The sequence below is a fragment of the Populus euphratica genome, unplaced genomic scaffold, assembly GCF_000495115.2.
Source record: "Populus euphratica unplaced genomic scaffold, PopEup_1.0 scaffold297.1, whole genome shotgun sequence".
NCBI classification, from domain to species: Eukaryota; Viridiplantae; Streptophyta; class Magnoliopsida; order Malpighiales; family Salicaceae; genus Populus; species Populus euphratica.
Window position 1 is genome coordinate 195,846 of NW_011500180.1, and position 19,551 is coordinate 215,396.

Genomic DNA, 19,551 nt, shown 5'->3' on the forward strand with positions numbered 1-19,551 from the left:
CAGGATCATCTCTAAAAAATTTTTAAAAAATTATTTTTTACTTTTTATTCTCTTGATTTTATAGCTGAGCTAAAATGACTTTTGTGTCAAAGAAAAATTATTATTATATATTTATGGAAAGAGTCAAAACATTAAAATATATTATTTAAAAAATTATATTTAAAAAAATCTAAAAATATTGATATTAAATATAGTAAATTACAAATAAGTTATTAATTTTTTTAATTATATATATATATATATCATATTTATACTATTTAAAAAATACACAAACAATTTAGCTTTTCTAAATTGCTTTTTACATTGAAGATGCTCTTGTAATAAGAAAAAACAAAAATCCTAAAAAGTCTCACTCCACTTCGTTTGTCGTCATATACAAGGAGGAGAGAGAGTTATCAATTAGAATATAAGCACCCCATGCTAGAAGTGGAATAGAAGACCTGAAAAGGAATTTAATCAAAGCAAACAAATCCTCCGTGTGATAGGACAGGGAAGAAACGACCCTTTTCCAAATCAACACGAACTGTATTGTAGGAACATTTGTTTTCCTATGGAGAATTGGAAGGACATCGAAGAGTTCCTTTGAAAACCCTGTTGCAGTTGGTGATGAGATCATAAAAAAATAAAATTGGAATATATTAATTTTTGCATTTCAAAAATATTTTATTAATTTGTTTTGCTTTAAAAAATAAAAAAGTGTAAACCAACTGTATCTAATCTCATTTATTTTTGCACTGGTGGGGGGATTTATTGCTATAGTTTTGAAATCTTAGCTTCTAGCACTGGCCACACCATTTATATCAGCTCTTTGAGTGCCTAATCTCTCTCTCTCTCTCTCTCTCTCTCTATCTATCTCTGCATCTGACTTGCAGTTCCTTCGTTTTAGTACAAGCAAAATTGTGTTAAAACTCTACCAGTCTATGATCTCAAAATTCAACCAGTAGACCTGCTTACATTCACATGACACTGGTCTTAAAATAGCTTCCGGGGATGCTTCACTGGGGCTTGGATTTAATATTTTATAGTAGCTGATGAGACAGTTACTGGTATCATCACTTGGTTCAAGTTTAAAGCTTCAATCTTGCCGAGTCTCTCTCAGTTTTTTCATCCTGAAAACATGAACTGGGCTCTCCTTAAAATCCAAGAAAGCACCTTTATCTCTCCAACCCAGCAACCATATTTTCTTTCACAGCCACCACCACAACCAAATCTTGATACCGATGGTTTCAACTTGAACACCAAGGTTAGTCCTAGTCTATTGCTTGTCATTATTATTCTAGCTATTATTTTCTTTGTTTCTGGTTTGCTTCACCTCCTAGTGAGATTTCTTTTAAGACCACGTAACAGAGAGTACCCTGATGATTTAGAGAGTGTGACTGCTCTTCAAGGCCAATTGCAGCAACTCTTTCACCTTCACGATGCTGGTGTTGACCAGACATTTATAGATGCTCTCCCTGTGTTCCAATACAAAGCCATTATTGGATTGAAGAACCCTTTTGACTGTGCTGTTTGTTTGTGTGAGTTTGAGCCTGAAGATCAGCTCAGGTTGTTGCCAAAATGTAGTCATGCCTTTCATACGGAGTGTATAGACACATGGCTTTTGTCTCACTCCACTTGCCCTCTCTGTAGAGCTTGCTTGCTTTCTGATTTCTCTCCAAACAATACCCGCTCTCCCTTGGTTTTTGTTCTTGAATCTGGAAGTGAGAGCTCAATCGAGCTTGTTAATAATAGAGAGGCTAATGTTGGCAGAACCAGTTCAGTTTTGAGTACACATTCCAATCTGGGTTGTCATGGAGACACTGATTTGGGATCATCGCGTTGGGATATTTCACATAAGTCAAGTGAAAGTTTGACAAAAGATGATTCTGTCGCCAAAATAGTAGTAGATTCGGGGGAGAAGGTTGTTCCTGTTAAGCTAGGGAAGTACAGGAATGTGGATGCTGGTGAAGGGAGTAGCACAAACAATATTGATTCAAGAAGGTGCTATTCTATGGGGTCGTTTGAGTATGTATTGGATGAGAATTCTTCATTGCAAGTACCTATAAGCACTCCAATGAAGAAACAGTCGAGCAAGAAGACGACTTTGCCTTTAACACCTGGTCACAAGCTAGCAATGTCTGAATGTGATTGTGAATCAAGAAGAGAATTTGATGGCTTTGAAGGTCTTAAGAGTGTTGAAGTTAATGGGAGTGCTAGTATTGTTGCTAGCAGTGGCAAAACCATTGGTAGAAGCGAAAGAGAGAGCTTTTCTAGATCAAAGATCTGGCTCAAGGGGAAAAAGGAGAAGCAGAGTTCAACCGGGGAATCTTCAAGAAGGGCCTTTTCCTTTCGATTTCCAGTGAATAAAAATGTTGTTGCTGATGATGATTTGAAGATAAGGAAGGGGGACAGTGATGTGAGAAGGGCTAATTCTGAAATAAGCTTTGGCAGGTGGGAAAATGGAGGTGGTCAATCGGGTTGTAATGTGCTGAATCAGAGTTGTCATAGATTGGAATTGCAAGAAAAAACACCTTCATTTGCAAGGAGGACTCTGCTTTGGCTTGTGGGGAGACAAAACAAGGTTGTTCACTCATCCTTTACACCTAATGTCTAGCATTCTTTTGTCAACTTTTCCTGGATACTTTTTCCTGGGAAAATATCTTCTTTTTCGTCATTGTGCAAGGCATAAATGGAATATCTGTAGCTCGGAAAAGAAAGAAGCAATTATCCAAAAATACAAAATCGATGCAACTACACTGCATTATGCCTTTTGTTTTCTTCTTTTTCAGTTCTTCACATTACAGCATTGTAGGTGTGGAGCACAGATTATTCTTTTATGATTATCTTCTTTTTGTCCTTTCAAGGTCAAGAATCTCTGCCTTTCCATGGTTTCGCTTGCTTAAAATGTAGACTAATTTGAAACTCATTGCTTTATTAATTCGACTTTCAGAATAATAATTTGCGTTGCAAATTGATGAAATCCCAAATGCATAAAGTAAGCATCATGGTAGCTTTTCTTTCAATGGTAAGTGTCAGGTAAAAGTTAGCCAGTTGCCATAAGTGTGTATTAATGAGGGCATAGTTACTGAACTTACAGAAAAAGTTGATCATATTCACTGGATCTATGAGCAGTTGATTGACAATTCTTGATCGGAGATGCTGGAAGTGATTAAACTGCGGTAAATGCACCAAAATCCATCCATTGAATGGGTTTGTCGATCATTAGTGTGCCAATTTGGTGCGTTAATTTTTTCAGAGAAGATTCAAGTGATCACATCAATTTAAATTTTGCTAGATAAATTATTGTTTTAATGTCAGGTTTTCTGAAACATATAAATATAATGAAAATAATAAAATTAAATTTTTTTAGAAATTCCAATAATTATGTTAGACAAATCTAGAGTTATTTTAGAGTTTTATGTGAAGATTATAAGAAGATCGGATGTTAGTTTTGGCTTTGAATATTTGCTTTAAAGATTGGGTTGTTACAAATCACAAATTATTTAATTATTTGGTCTCTAATGGTAATTTACATAAACTACTAGTAAGAAATCTCTTTAAATTCTTTTAGGAGAGAGTGATTTTTATATTTTAGAGTGTTTTTTTTATATATATATTTAAGTATTGTATTCTACTTATCTTTTTCATCATTCACAGGAAGTAAAAGACAACTTTTTATTTATAAGAAACTTAAAAACCTTATAAATAACAAAATATTATTTTATTTTTTAAATAATATCTTCTATTTTATTTTATGTTAATTTTAGAAATTTGTTCAATTAAGTCTCTATTTGATTTTTCTAAGTTTATAATTGTTATTCTTTATATAAATCTAGTCCTTAATTTTCAAAACTTATTTATAATCAAGTCATATTTGATTAATCATCCTATTTTAATTTTTGATCAATGGTTCTTATGTGTGTGATCCATTAGATTCCCTAATAAATTCGTCTAAATATAAATCACAATCTTAAATAAAATAAAATAAAATAAAATAAATTATTATCAATTTAACAATTGATTAATTTTATATTTAAATATCAAATAAATTGTCTAGCAACCCGTCATTATTTTTTAAATATTAGAAAATTCATAAGTGGTTTTACTTAACCTTTCAGTGATTAGTTTATTAGTATAATTATTATTCACTGATTAACAATATTCTGATTAGACATTATAACATAAAGTGTGTTTACTATGTCAAATCATGTTTATTCTTAACAACAAACATCATAGTCATTGATTATTTAAATAAGATTTGAAACTCTTGACAAATATCATTTCACTTTACTTAATGATTTACAATCAATATTATTTGAGAATAAATAATTTTTTTTCTTCTAATTTACCTATGGAGATGAATTATCTCTTGATTACTTAAATACCTTTATATAGTTTATGTTATACCTAATATTTTCCCATTTGTTGCCCTTGATTAGGATAATATGTATCGTGATCAAAACATAACACTCCATGTATAAGATAACTTAGCGATCTCAAGTCAAAAGATCATTTACAAAACTGTTGCGTGAGCCTTTCCATAGACATGAGTGATCTTTTGATATGGAATTCTCATGCGAGTTAATTAGTACTTAAAAGTGTATTTTTATCAAGGTTTTATATCATCATTTTGCACTTCAAGTATCAATAACTCCTTAACTAGATCATGTTTTATAATAATAAGTTTGATAATATAAGATAACATTAATTTATAGTAAATACTTATTTTAAATACAGTCATATCTTACTATTCAAAACAATGATAGATATGATTAATTATTGAAAGTGAAATGATGAAAAAATAGCTAAGCTTAGAATATACATGCTGATTTAATTCAAACGAGAACATTGTTCAGTCATTGGGTCATCTCTGGAGTTGTAGATCTTGGATTTTAGTTTGGTTTATATGACTAAAAAGCTAAGACATAGGCTTAAAACATTCATAAAATTTCAAGACTTAATTTTCCATTTGGAAGTCCAAATCTTAGCATTAAAAGAGAAGTTCGAATTTGTTTTGTAGCTCATATACTATTTAATGTTTAGCCCATATCTCGAGTTCTAGAAGTTCAAATGCTATCATTCTTGTTTTTTTGGAAAGCTGAGACAACATCTCAGAAGTTTTATGAAGACTATTTATTTATATTCTGATGTTAGCAATGACGTTTTCTGTAGATAAAAAGATAAAGATTGTTACAAAGTCAAAAAGTGATCACCCACTTAATAACTAGTCATCAAATTAACAATTCAAAATTTTTGCCTATAAAAGGAGGCATTTACCATGATTTAGACATCTTTGTTTTCATAGCAAGATTATGTTCTTGCTCTCCCTCTCTCTTTATATTTTTATAATGTTGAAATTTTATTTATATTAATCTCTTGTTTATACTTTTCATTTCCTTTCTTTTGCTTAGTTAACTTATATCTTATTTATTTTCTTATCTTATTTATTTATGTTTCTCTCTTTCATCATGCTTAGTTAAGTTTATTAGGTCAAAGTGAAAATATTACACTAATGGTATAAGAATAAGTATAATATAAATTTAACATGGATTTTAATGTTTAATACTAACATGTTTTGTATTTGTTATCTTGTTCACTTTTAATACTTTACTTGTTAAATCGTTAGTCTAGATTTATATTGCATAATAACAAGACTAAAAAATTAATGTCTTTTTCTAAGTGCAGGAGTGTCGAAGTAATAAAAACCCAGCAAGACTAGGGTCGAACCACAAGGAGATTAACTATATAAATTATAAATAATAATAATACAATAACAACAATAATAGTAATACTTGTAATAGTAATAGTAATAGTAATAAAGAGAGCTTTGAGATGTGATATTGATATAAGGATTAAACAATGATAAAAATAATTGTCAAGGTTAGAGGATCCACTAATAGTATTTCAAACAAGCATAATATAAAATTTTATTACTCAAATGAAAACCATACATAAAAGAGGTTCCAATTAGATTATAAATTATTAATATGATTACATTAGTTATCTTATTCAAATAATGTTAATGGTTATAAATGTGGTTAGGTATTCATGATTATAACTTATGTTAATAATAAATCAAGTTCCTTTTATAGCACAGGTGCCGGTTATATCATAGTTTGTGCTATGAAAGTGCCAAATATTTGTTATAAGAAGAGTTAAACAACATAAATCTAGATTAATCATTTAATAAGCAAAATATTAAAAGTGAACAAGATAACAAATACAAAACATGTCAATATTAAACGTTAAAGTTCATGTTGAGTTTACACTATACTTATTTTTACACCATTAGTGTAACATTTTCATCTTGACATAATAAACTTAGTTAAACATAATAAAGAAGAGAAACATAAATAAACAACATAATAACATAAGTATAGTAAAGGAAATGAAAAACAAGAAATTATAACATGAAATAAAACTTAAAAATTACAAAAATATAAAGAAAGAAATAAAAAGCATGATCTTGATCTAAAAACTAATATGCCTAAATGCATGACAAATGCCTCCTTTTATAGGCTAAAATTGAGAAATATTGATTTGTTGACTAATTATTGGGTGGGTGACCAACTATTGACTTGGTGATAATTCTTATTTTCTTGTCTAAACAAAATGTTACTGATAACGTCAGAATTTAAATAGACTTAAATCATGAAAGTTCTAGAAAATTATCTCAGCTTTCCAAGAAAAAACATTAAGGTCATTTAGACTTATAAAACTCGAGATATAGGCTAAACATTGAACAATGTATGGGTTGCAGGTCATTTAGGCTTCTAACACTCGAGATATGGGCTGAACACTGAACAATGTCTGCATTGCAAGATAGATTTGGACTTCTCCGTTATTACTAAGATTGGACTTCTAAATATCAGAATTGAGTCTTCCCTTCCTACGAATGTTTTAGGCATATGTCTTAGCTTTTCATCTATATAAAGCAAACCTAAATCTAAGATCTACAATTCTATATATAACCAGTGACCAAATAGTGTTCTAGTTTGGGTTGAATTAGCATCTCTTTCTAAGTTTGGCCATTTCTTTATCCTTTCAATTTAAGTACTTAAACTCATCAATGAATCCTTTTATTTATGTAATAGTCTTGCATTTAAGATGAACATTTACCATAAATTAAAGGTATCTTATGGTATTAGACTTGTTATTATAAAACATGTTTTGGTTAAAGAGTTATTAATATTTCAAGTGTAAAATGATGATATAAAACTTTGATAAAAATATATTTTTAAGTATTAATCATATAACCCTTGGTGCAACAAATACTTGACAATTACATAGCCTAATTGTATGATATAACCGATGTCATGTTATAAAAGAAACTTGATTTGTTGTTAACATAATGAATACCTTACAACATTTACAAGTTTTTGACGCCGTTACTTGGGAGGTAAATTCTTGTAGAAATTATAATATTTATTTTATTTTCTCTTTTCTCTTTTCTTTTATCTAACTTTTGTTTCTTGTGTTTTTCTCCTTTTCTTTTTCTTTTTTCTTTTCTTCCTTTTATTCTTTTCCTACACGTGCATAAGAGTTTGGTCACAAACATTAAGTGGTAGACTTTGTAGGGTATCCTCATTATTTTTAGAAAATATAGATGAAAAAGATAACCAGTCGCTTTATAATGAGAATAATGAGAATAACAGTGTAAGAACACTTAAAGACCACATGAATCCCACAAGAACAAGTGCACCTTCATGCATAATTTTCCCCATGATGCATCTCATTTTAATTTTAAACCAAACATTATTTAACTTTTACCTTCTTTTCATGACTTAGAGTTAGAAAATCCATACTTGTATTTAAGGGAATTTGAGGAGGTCTGTCACACTTATAATGACTTAAATTGTAGCATGAATACCATCAGATTAAAGCTTTTTCTTTTTTCATTAAAAAACAAAGCTAAAACATGGCTACAAAATCTTAAGTCAGGATCCATTCATGCTTGGGATGAAATGCAATAATAATTTTTTAAGAAGTTTTTTCCGTCTCATAGAACAAACTCTTTCAAAATATAAATCACCACTTTCACTAAAATACCAGGAGAAACATTTTACCAATATTAGGATAGCTATTGAGACTTGCTTAATACTTGCCCTCATCATGGTTTTGAAATATGGAGATTGGTTTCATATTTTTATGAAGGGTTACACCTAAAGATAGATAAATGGTGGAATTGATATGCAATGGAACTTCTAAAGATAGCGACCCTAATGAAGCAATATAGTACCTAGACTTACTAGCTGAAAATACTCAAAATTAAAATACTACTGACACTTATAAGGCACCAAGTAAAACACAACTTTATACATCTAATGAAGAAATATACAACCTTAAAAGGGAAACAGAAGATAAAAATTCTTACATTTTTGTATCTAGTGTTATCTAAAAACATATCAAAGACCTCCATTGTAAAATATACCAAAGATTAGACTTACAATAGGAAGTAGGAACAACTTTCTTCGTAGGAATCTAGAAAATGAACGAACTTAGGCTTTAAGTTTATTAGAAATGGTTTCAAAATCAATGAAAATGATATATGTAATCTGATCCATAACACATTTGAATAAAATAACAAAGAAATAACATTGAAAACCTAAACTTGTCAAGTAATATAAGGAAATAATATGAAATCATCCATACATCTAACAAAGATAAAATATAATTAACTTGTGCTACTCATTGTTATCATCACTCCTAACCATGTCATCATTATCACACAAAACCTTGTCGTCGTCATCACCACCATAACCATCATCACCATCATCAACTTCTTGTTTTTCTTTTTCTTCCACAACCCTTTCATCTTCTTTCCTAAATTTATGTCAAGTTGAAGCAATTAATGTTGATTGATTTCTTTATAATAAGATGATTCAACAAGTACATGACATAGTTAAAAATCTCATTCGATTGATCAACATCAAATGATCTCAAATTGTTGGCATCTTCAATAAATTCACCCATGTCAGCATTATAATGACTTCTAGCAGTAGTCTTAATAATCGTTCACCATTTAGAGGATTTATTGTTAGGTGGATATATATAGTAGACTTGTTGAAATTGTTGTACTAACAAAAAATCTTCATTTCAATATAGTCGAGATTTATGCTTGATTTCAACCAAACCATTCAAATGATGCACTCTAATCCCTTATTTTATATAGAACCAATTACATTTAAACATAAATAAATTTCCCTAACTCGTTTAATATTTTAGCCGGAAAACTTCTTTAAGCATTCCATAATAATCACATTTATTATCATTATAGCAACTTCCTTTCACACAAATTCCACTATTCATTATCTTTTTAAAATGACCATAACTTTGAATATGAAATTTAAAACCATTCATATAATACCCATTATAATATTTCATTGAAGATGAAGGGCCCATAGCAAGTCTAAAGAATTAATTTTCAATTCCGTTAGATTGATATTTCACCTAGTATAATAGTTAACTTTATAAAAGTGTATCTTGTTCTAAAAAAGACTAGTAATTTTTTAAAGTAATTAATTGACATAAAATATAAATTAATTTTATGAAAATACTTACATTATTTCTTAACCAATTTGGAAAGGTCTCTTTGTTTAATTTTTCAATTTCAACATCGCTCACGTGTGATTGTTGTGACTTTAGCTCTTAACAACATTACCTAAAATTTTAAAATGTTAAAGTTAATAATAAATTATTATAAATTTAGTACAAAATAATATGTCATACTTACTCTAAATAAAGCTTCAATTATTGGCAATTGAACATCATATAATTATGTGCAATTTTCATTTTAGCATGTGATAACTATCTTTTATAAAATCTTTTCAATAATTTTTTTCCTATATAAGAAAAAATAAAGAGATTTCCATCAAGACTTTTAAGTTCACAATCATCATTTCGTGGAACTCGATTCCAAATTGTTTGCACATCATCACAAAAATAATGAGATACAAAATTAGTAATTTCATTAATCAAGTATGCTTCACATAGGGAACCCTCAACTTTAGCTTTATAAGTCTCTTTCTTCTTCAAATAAAACATATACTTATATCATTTTTGTTAGTTAGTTTATTTTTTAAAATAAAAGGCAATAAAATTAACATAGTATGAAAACCTACAATTCAAATGGATACATCCATCAATATCAAACAAGTCCACCAACTTTTTCCTTATAAGGTAAATGTATCATCAAGAGTTTAATAGAGTCAAAGAAGGATGGGGAAAAAATCCTTTCAAGTTTGCAAATTATTTCAATTATATTCATCTACATTAACTCCATATATTTGATATTTAAATTTATAGTACAAATATCTTGAAAAAATATGGATAGTTCAATTAATGCCTTCCATAATGGCCTATATAAGTAAGGTCGAAAAACGGTTGAAAAAATTCTTTGAATGAAAACATGACAATCATAACTCTTTACCCTAAAACCTTACATTGTGCCTCTGTCAGGAAATGATAATTGCTTCTTCCATAATAAAAAACTTCTTGTTGTTGTTTCTTGTATAGATAATAAGTTCCTTTAGATTTATAAATCTGACCACTCAAATGTTGTTGCAAATGTAAATTTAGATTCTTATAATATAACTAAATATCCAACCTAGACTTTAAATTATCCTTATTTCTATTAGGACAATCCATTGCTGTATAAAAAATATTTTTAAAGAATTTTTTTTTAATATGCATAACGTCAAGATTATAACAAATCAAATTTGCATGCCAATATAGAAGCTTCCAAAAAAAGCTCTTCTTCACCCAATTGTGTTTAACACCAAAGCTAGGAATTTTATTATTATGTTAGGAACTTCCATTATGTCCCTCAGTAAACTTGGATGCTTTGTTTAACATTTCCAAACTAGATGGACAAGGTAAAGAGGGAGCCTTTCAATTACTCATTTCAAAAACTTATCTGATTAACATATATATGGGTGGTTTATAGGTAGGAATTGTCAATGACAATAAAAAAAATATAGTTTTTCCTCTATTTTTTAATCTAAAAACCTTATTATGCTTATACAATAAGGACAAGACAGATTGTCATGAGTACTCCAACCTAATAACATGCTATTTGCTGGAAAGTCACTAAAGGTTCATATCAAAGCTGCCTTTAATTGAAAATTTTTCTTTTTATATACATCATATGTTTCAACACCAACAGACTACAAATTATTTAACTTATCAATCAAAGGTCTTAGAAAAACATCAAGCTTTTTCCCTAGATTCTTTGGCCCAGGAATCATCATTGCCAAAAACATAAATAGTTTAGTCATGCACTTCCACGGAGGCAAATTATAAGCAGTCACAATTATTGGCCACCAAGAGTATATATTTGAAGACATTTCAAATAGACAAAACCCATCAGTGCATAACCCTAACTGAATACTTCTTGGATTTGATACAAAGCTTTAGTGGACATGATTAAACTCCTTCCATGCCTCCCCATTAAATGGGTACACTATAACCCCATTATTTGACTTATAAAAATGATGTAATGTCATATCTTTGACATGTCATCTCAAGGGAAAGTATCGGAGTTGCTTCTCTGCCTTATTGAAACCTTTACTAATAGGATTTCTAGGTTTGTATCGTGAACTTCCATAAAAATTATAATTTATTTTCATTGCATTTACCCCATAGTACAACATACAGTAATTAGGATACATATCATATTTCTCATAACCAAGTCCAAGTGGCCGCATAAATTTCTTGGCATCATAAAAATTTGATACCAAATTTTCATCATGCAATTTGTTATAAAATCAATAAATTTGTTGAAGTAGCCTGAGTGAAATTTAAAGTTGACTTTATATTAAGCAACTATACACAAGCAAATAATTTGGATGGTTTAGTATACCCATCCTGCAAAGGCTCCTTTGTAGATTTCAAAAGTTTATAAAAATTAGTTGCCTTCAAATTTAGAAGTTACTCTGTTATCATAAGACTAGACACATTATCATTACAGTATGCATCACCAACCCCCATTACGTATCACCAACCCTCATTACATCCATAACCATATTCCTATATAGATTTTCTAGACAAACATCATTCACAACATGACTAATTCCAACCAAGTCCAGCCAATATTGGTTTTGTGATATAAGGCTCTTCATTTAAAGTCTAATTTTCATAACAAGGTATAGAACCTTTTGTCAATGGGTGCTTACAAACATCATCTTCCTTTAAAAACTTTTGATTTTTGCACCTCACACAAGGACATCTAATTTTCCTCCAAATATATTTTTATCAATTTAAAACACAAAATTGATAAATCTTTTAACACATGTTATAATAGCCCAGCTCAATGTGCTATATATTGTCCGTTTCGGGCCTTATTGCCCTTACGGTTTTGTTTCTGGCGACCATGCATGACCCCAAAATGCGTATGATAAGTTAGCACCAGCATTACTAATAAGGCCATTGATTAGTACTTAAAAGTGCATTTTTATCATGGTTTTATATCATCATTTTGCACTTGAAGTATCAATAACTCCTTAACTAAAATATGTTTTACAATAATGTATCTAATAATATAAGATACCTATAAATTGTGGTAAATGTCTATTTTTAATGCAGGCCTATCACATAAATGAAAGGATTGATTGATGACTTGAAGAACTTAAATTGCAAGGATAAAGAGATGGCCAAACTTAGAAAACAGTCAAGATATACAGTCATCTCCATATTAATTAATAGTTAACTTTGATTTACCACATTAATCTATCTTGAAATCAGTCATCTCCACATTAATTAATAGTTAAATTTGATTTACCACATTAATCTATCTTGAAATTAATATTAAAAACAATATACTAAAAATGTTCATATTAACAAAACTTTATTTTTTTCATGTGTTTTCTTTCTTTTATTCTAGTAACACTTGGCAATACTGTATCATTGTATGCTTAGCATCAATTTTCATTGAAATATCTTTATTTCTTAAAAAATAATTATTATTTTTTCCTTTCTTTTGATTTTTTTTATTGATCTCTTTCTCTCTCTCTCTCTCTCTCTCTTATTAGGGTTTTGCTAAGCCAATTATACATGGAAAATAGAGTTTTTTTTAAAATAAATATGGATTATAATTGATTGAATGAGTATAAATTAAAAATAATTTTTATAACAAAATTTATGAAATGGTCTTCAATCAGTAGAATTTCAGTACCAAAACTAACATATTAGAAGTGCTTGTGTTATATGTATTGTTAATAGGGTGACTAATTTGCCTAAATAAGTTATTTTTAAATCACAATAGCTGAATTATCAAGACTTGTTATAGCTAATTACAAGTTAAACTTTAAAAATGCCTAACACTTTATGACAACTATGGCATTTTAATTTATGCAAAGAGCATAAGCATTTTATAAATGTTTTCTTTTAGGGTAAGCTAAAAAATGGACAATAAATTATTATAAAGAGGCAACGAGTTCTAGACAAGGATTAAATGAGTTGGCTATCAACGAGTTCTAGACAAGGATTAAATGAGTTAAAAAATGAAGTGATATTAATTAATAAGTTTCATCATAGAAATCTTGTAAAGCTTTCTAATTGAATTCATTTTCACATATATTTTAAGTATTAAAATTGAATTCAATTACATGATTTAATAATTTATTTTAAATATAAAAATTGTAATAGGTTATTAATTGAATCAAATTTGCTTTGAATTAAATTTAATATATGATTTGGTTCCAAGTTTAAGTTGTTAGATGATGAAGTATTTAAAAATATTGTTATTTATCCATTTTCTGAATCAAATTTGCTTTGAATTAAATTTAATATATGATTTGGTTCCAAGTTTAAGCTGTTAGATGATGAAGTATTTAAAAATATTGTTATTTATCCATTTTCTTTTTAATTATTGGAGTAAACTATTATTCTATCCTCATGTTCTTAGTGAAATAATGATTAGTCTGTTTGGTTTGAAAAAAACTCAATATTAAATTCTTATATTTTGTATATATTTTTAGCACTTGTCTTCTCATAATAATTTATTTATTTCTAAGATCTTACGTGAAAAATTTCAATCTTGAACAAATTACAAATGCATTTTCAAATTTTAAAATTTTAAAATAACTAATATTTAATTTATAACAAGAAACTAACTTATGGTTTTCAAGAACATAATGACTATCTTATAAAATCATAAAAAATACATAGACTAAATTATAATTTACTCTAATTATTATCTTTTAAAATCTCTAACTTAAAAGTAGAACTACTTAGGTGGTTTATGTTTTTTATTTCCAAATAAATACTGATATATTATGCATTTAATAATAATAATAATAATAATAATAATAATAATAATAATAATAATAATAATAGTTCATTATTTTTTACTTTTAATTGTTAACATCACCCAATAAAAAAGTTGAGGAGCTATTATTACAAATCCACCAAAAAACTAATTTAATATGCCAAAAACTAGTATTATCTTATTTTCACTCATAATGAAAAATAACAGCTACAAATTGTATTCCGTTAATATTATGATCAACATAAATTTGTAGTTTATTGATATATTATTTAGTCACCTTCAAATTTCATTTTGGTTACAAAATTTCCATCCAAAAAGAAACTCAATATTAGATTTAATGAAAGAAAATCATTCAATTAATCTTTTTATATAAACTCGCATTGAATAAATAAAGAGAAAAGACAATCCTATGCCTATAAAAGTTATTATCAAACAATTTATGAACCGTAACTCTACAAATTAAATTGGGGGTTTTGATACATTTTTAATTAAACATGTATAATTAGGTTATAGATTATGGTAAAACATTTCATAAACCCTTATATTATTGAATGAATAGCCTAAAACTATTATTCAAAGTATCGATAAAAAAAATATTATTAACTGTGGTATTGAGTTCTAGGTGAGCGAGATGAAATCTACACGACAAAAGAACATTTGAGATTGGGAAGGTTAGGTAAAAAAATTTTAATGTAAGTTAAATTGCAATAGAGAAAAAAACTAAATCCTAAAATTAATTACCTAAATTATTGAAGAAAAGAGTGCAAAACCCAACTTGTATACAAAGAGAAGGGGTAAATCAGGATGTTCGATGGTGATAATAATGGGTCTAGTGGGATGTTGCCATGAGTCTATATTTTTATTGGTTTACAAAGAAAGATCGAAGTTGTTAAGATAAGGAAGATGAAGATGAAGATAAAAGTTAGGGATGTTGAAGATAAATGAGAAAAAGATAAAAAGTTTGAAATAAAAAAAAATTAGATCAATAATGAAAGAGTGATTTTTCTATAATTATGGATGTTATTAGGGACCAAGGAGATCCACTACAAGTTAATTAATTTTTAGCTGTTTGTTTCTTTGTTCTATGTTTACATTTTTGAGGGGTGAGAGACTGTAAGTGTAGAATTAGCAATAAATAATTAATTAACTTGCAGTGGAAGTAAATGATGGAGATCTTATAATATCAAAGTTAATTAACAGTTTACATAATTTTAATTTTATATTAAGATTTAAATAATTATTTTTTTAATCAGTAATATATAATCCATTGCAAATTTTATGTTGCTTTTAGCAATGAATTTTCCATTACCAAGGCCTATTACTAATATCAAAAAAATAATATTCATTGTAAATCTGTTACTAAATTTAGCAATTAAATCCTTTGCTAAAATCAGATGATAATAGCTCAATTTTTTAGTAGTGACATCACCTTTCAACTTAGTAAATTTACTCAAACTTAGTAAATTCAAAATAATATTATAGTATTTATTTCTAATTAATAATTTGGAGTATTATATTTACTAAATAAAAATTATTAATTCACCATAGTTAATATAATATCTAATTTTATACTTATTTAAATTTTATTTTTGTCAAATAAATAAAATATATTTATATAAATAAAGTCAAATACCACATGTAAATAGTTAATTAGCTACAAATCATATGCAGGATCACCTCTCTCATCAACAATTTGGATTGTCTTCTGCTACGGAGTCTTTCCTTGTGTCTCAAATCACCATCTGGATGCTACAAGTTATTCACCTGTAAAAAGGACAGTTTGCTAGACTAGCAAAGGCTAATCGTAAACTCTACCCACGCCTAGGATGAGCTAAGAAAAGAGAGACTTCCTGTACTGTAGTTCAAAATCCAAAGGTCTCATAGTCTCCAAAAGAAATATATAAATAAATTGAAAATTAAAAAAAAATTGCGTGGACACATTATTTAACACCAATTTTTTTTAGCACAATAAATGTAATGTAAGAATCCAAATTAGATTTGAAATGCACAGCTGTTTCCTCAATCACAAGCTGTGGCTGCATTAAAGGAGAGAAACAAATTTCATATTGGTTAAATAATTGGAGTATTAGGGCAATAAACATTAATGGCTGATGTTAATAATGTCACGAGAATGGTTGGGGAAAGTTCTCTAGTTTAATGTCTAACACAACCTCTTGTGATTGTCCCTGCATATTTATATTTCGAGTCCATTACCCCTCACGCCTACTTTCTTTTTTCATTTTATTTTTAAATCCAGTTTGGCAGCCTCAGTTTAGGCCAAAACTAACAATTTGTCTTGCTACAGGAACCTGGATTCTCGATCAGACAAATTGACAAAGTATGATATAGTTCCCTTAGAAACAACAGTAATAATGTCGGAGTATTTTAGGTGAAATTATTTATTATTTATTTTCATTTCTAATTTAGAAATTTTATTTTTCTTATTTAGTTTATAAAGTTTATTTTTTTCTTATTCCATTTAGACCTAAGACAAGTATAATAATGATTATTTGGTTTGTATTTCGGGGAAACTAAGCTAAAAAAAAAGTTCGATGATAAAATTTTGAATTAATATTTTTATGTTGTGACCTTATATGGTAGAATTTTGCATTATTTACTTTTTCTTATTTTTTTCCCATCTACATCATTTGTTATATAAGCTCTTGTAAACTAGTATTAGAATTTATTGATTTCTTAATGGATAGTTGCTATGTGTTATTGAATAACTATCATTAGAAAAATTGGTTATAGAACATGACATGCTTGTATAGAACATGACATGCTTGTATATGATGGAATAGAGAGGTTTCCTCTCAAGAAAGAGACATCAAGAAACTTGTGTTAGAAGACATGTAGAGATAAATTATATGATTAACCCATTATCTAGTGTTGATAAACTTGCATGGACAAGTTGAAGAATTATAAAGTCAATTGATAGAGATGAAGAAGAAAAAATTAGAGCAGAATGATCATGAATCTATAGCTAATTTTAAGAAGCCATTTAAGAGGCATGACAAATGAAGCAACTTCTTGATGGGGAAGAATATTATGCAAAATTTGGTGATCCTATTTATAATAAATAATGAGTATATGTGGATTAGTATTGTCCATCAATTTATGATATTTATTTTAATAATAATTATGTTGATAATGATAAGATAAAAATAACAAGAATGATTGTGATGATGTCATCAATAGTATCTTCATTGATAAGTTAAGGGAGTGCAAAAAAACATGAAAAGTGATCAACAAAAAAAAAATTTGATTTATGTTAGGCAAATCCATTTTTTTACAAGTTTAGTATTATTACAAATATAAATTTATTCAAAGGTTATATGGATATATTATTTGTTGATGAAGCAACTTAGAAGTTTGTGATTCATTACTTTACAAGCTAGTGAAAAACAAATTATTTGTCAATTGATGTTTTTTAAATTAATATCCAAAATTGTTATACAATTGAAGTGAATAAAGAAAAGATACTAGGAAATATTGATTAGACATTAATGAAATAAAGATAAGAATATTTGAACTTGAGAACAAGGTTTTTTTAACTTGAAAAGACCGATAAATGAGGATTTTTAGGGGAAATTATTTATTTCCTTAGTTTTTTTTTATTCATATTTAGTTTAAGAAGATATTTTTTCTTATTTAGTTTAGATTGAGGACTAGTATAAATAAGGTTTTTAAGTTTATATTTTAGAAGACTATACATGAAAAAAGATTTAATATTAAAATTTTAAATTAAAGTTTCTGTGTGGTAATCCTATTCGGAAGAATATTGTGTTGCTTGTACTTGCTATCTTTTTTAAGTTATTTTTATCCATGTCAAGTATCATATCAAATGATATATGTTTCAAGTATGTTATCAAATTATTGGGATATCCCTTTATTTGTTCTAAAAAAAATTAGAATGACTATTTTTTACATGAAAAATAAATATTCACATGTTAACTATAAAATAGAAAAAAAAACCTAAAATTGATAAGTTATTCTCAGTCAACTAGGAAAGATATAAAATAATTGATCAAAGAATTAGAAGTTATGATCATGAAAACTAGAAGTCATGATCGATGAGGAATAAATAATCATGCATAAAAATAAGAGGTCACTTGATTTATTAGAATACCAAGTCTTTTTAAAAACAAGAATCCTCAAATAATTAAACTTGAAGTATTATAATTTAGTTAGAGTTTATAGAATTGTTAGAAAGGAGTTACATATTGATATGTATTCAAATTATATTAGAATTTATGATGTAAACTCCTAAGAAATTATATACAATTTGTATAGGATTAGAATTATAAGTTTATATGAAACCAACCTCTCTAACAAAATATATAAAATAACATCTAATTACTGGAAATGATGTATAGTTCCATGCACACAATTCCTTTCTATAATTTATCTTTATTTATTGTTTTTTTTTCTTATTTTTGTTTGCAATTATTTTATTATATGTATTTATCATTTCCTTATATTTTTACCTATATTAATTTATTTTACATTCCTTTTTCTTATCAATATGTTAAAACCTAAGTAGGGAACTTTACACCATATTTATTTTATGAGACTACATTTAACTCTGTTTAGAATTTAGTCATATACATCATTGATTCTGATACTATTTAAATTATTATATCTATTTGTTACCTTCTTGAAACTCATATGAATTGTAAATAAACTATAATACTTGTTAGTTTAATATGGTGAGTATTCTTATTTTGAATAGGAATTGGTTTTCTAATCAATCATGTGAACTTTTATCTTTGTATGCTATTGTCTTTTCTTTGTTTTATAGTTTTTATGATCGATAATGACTCCTAATTCCTTGGTCATCGCTACATATTCTTTCTAGTTGATTTGGAATCTCCTACGACCTAGTTAATTTTCTTATTATCAATTGATTTTTACCTTTCGTTGCTAACATAGGACCAAAACACTTGTTAAGAAATGCTAACTATAAAAGTGAATGGTAGGGAAATTGGACCTGAGACATTGTTTACACACTTATATGATCATGGACGATGGCATATACCCCAAATCATTAAGAAATTGGACTTTAGTTTATATTTTAGTTTAATTTATATGAATTTTTAGTTGAGGTTTATTAAATAAGCTTTATTTGTTGGGTATTTTATTTGGTAAATGACGAGTACTTAAAAGTGCATTTTTTATCAAGATTTTATGTCATCATTTTGCACTTGAAGTATCAATAACTCCTTAACTAAAGCATGTTTTATAATAATATATCTAATAATATAAGATACCTTTAATTTATGGTAAATGTTCATTTTAAATATAGG

General features: G+C 27.6%; 1 protein-coding gene across 1 annotated transcript; it reads left to right on the plus strand.

The window, feature by feature from the left end:
* Positions 1–722: 722 nt before the first annotated feature.
* On the plus strand, positions 723–2,917 carry LOC105111505 (RING-H2 finger protein ATL13-like). The gene has a single exon (XM_011006876.1). The coding sequence runs from the start codon at positions 1,118–1,120 to the stop codon at positions 2,591–2,593; it is 1,476 nt and encodes a 491-aa protein (XP_011005178.1). The 5' UTR covers positions 723–1,117; the 3' UTR covers positions 2,594–2,917.
* Positions 2,918–19,551: the final 16,634 nt, after the last annotated feature.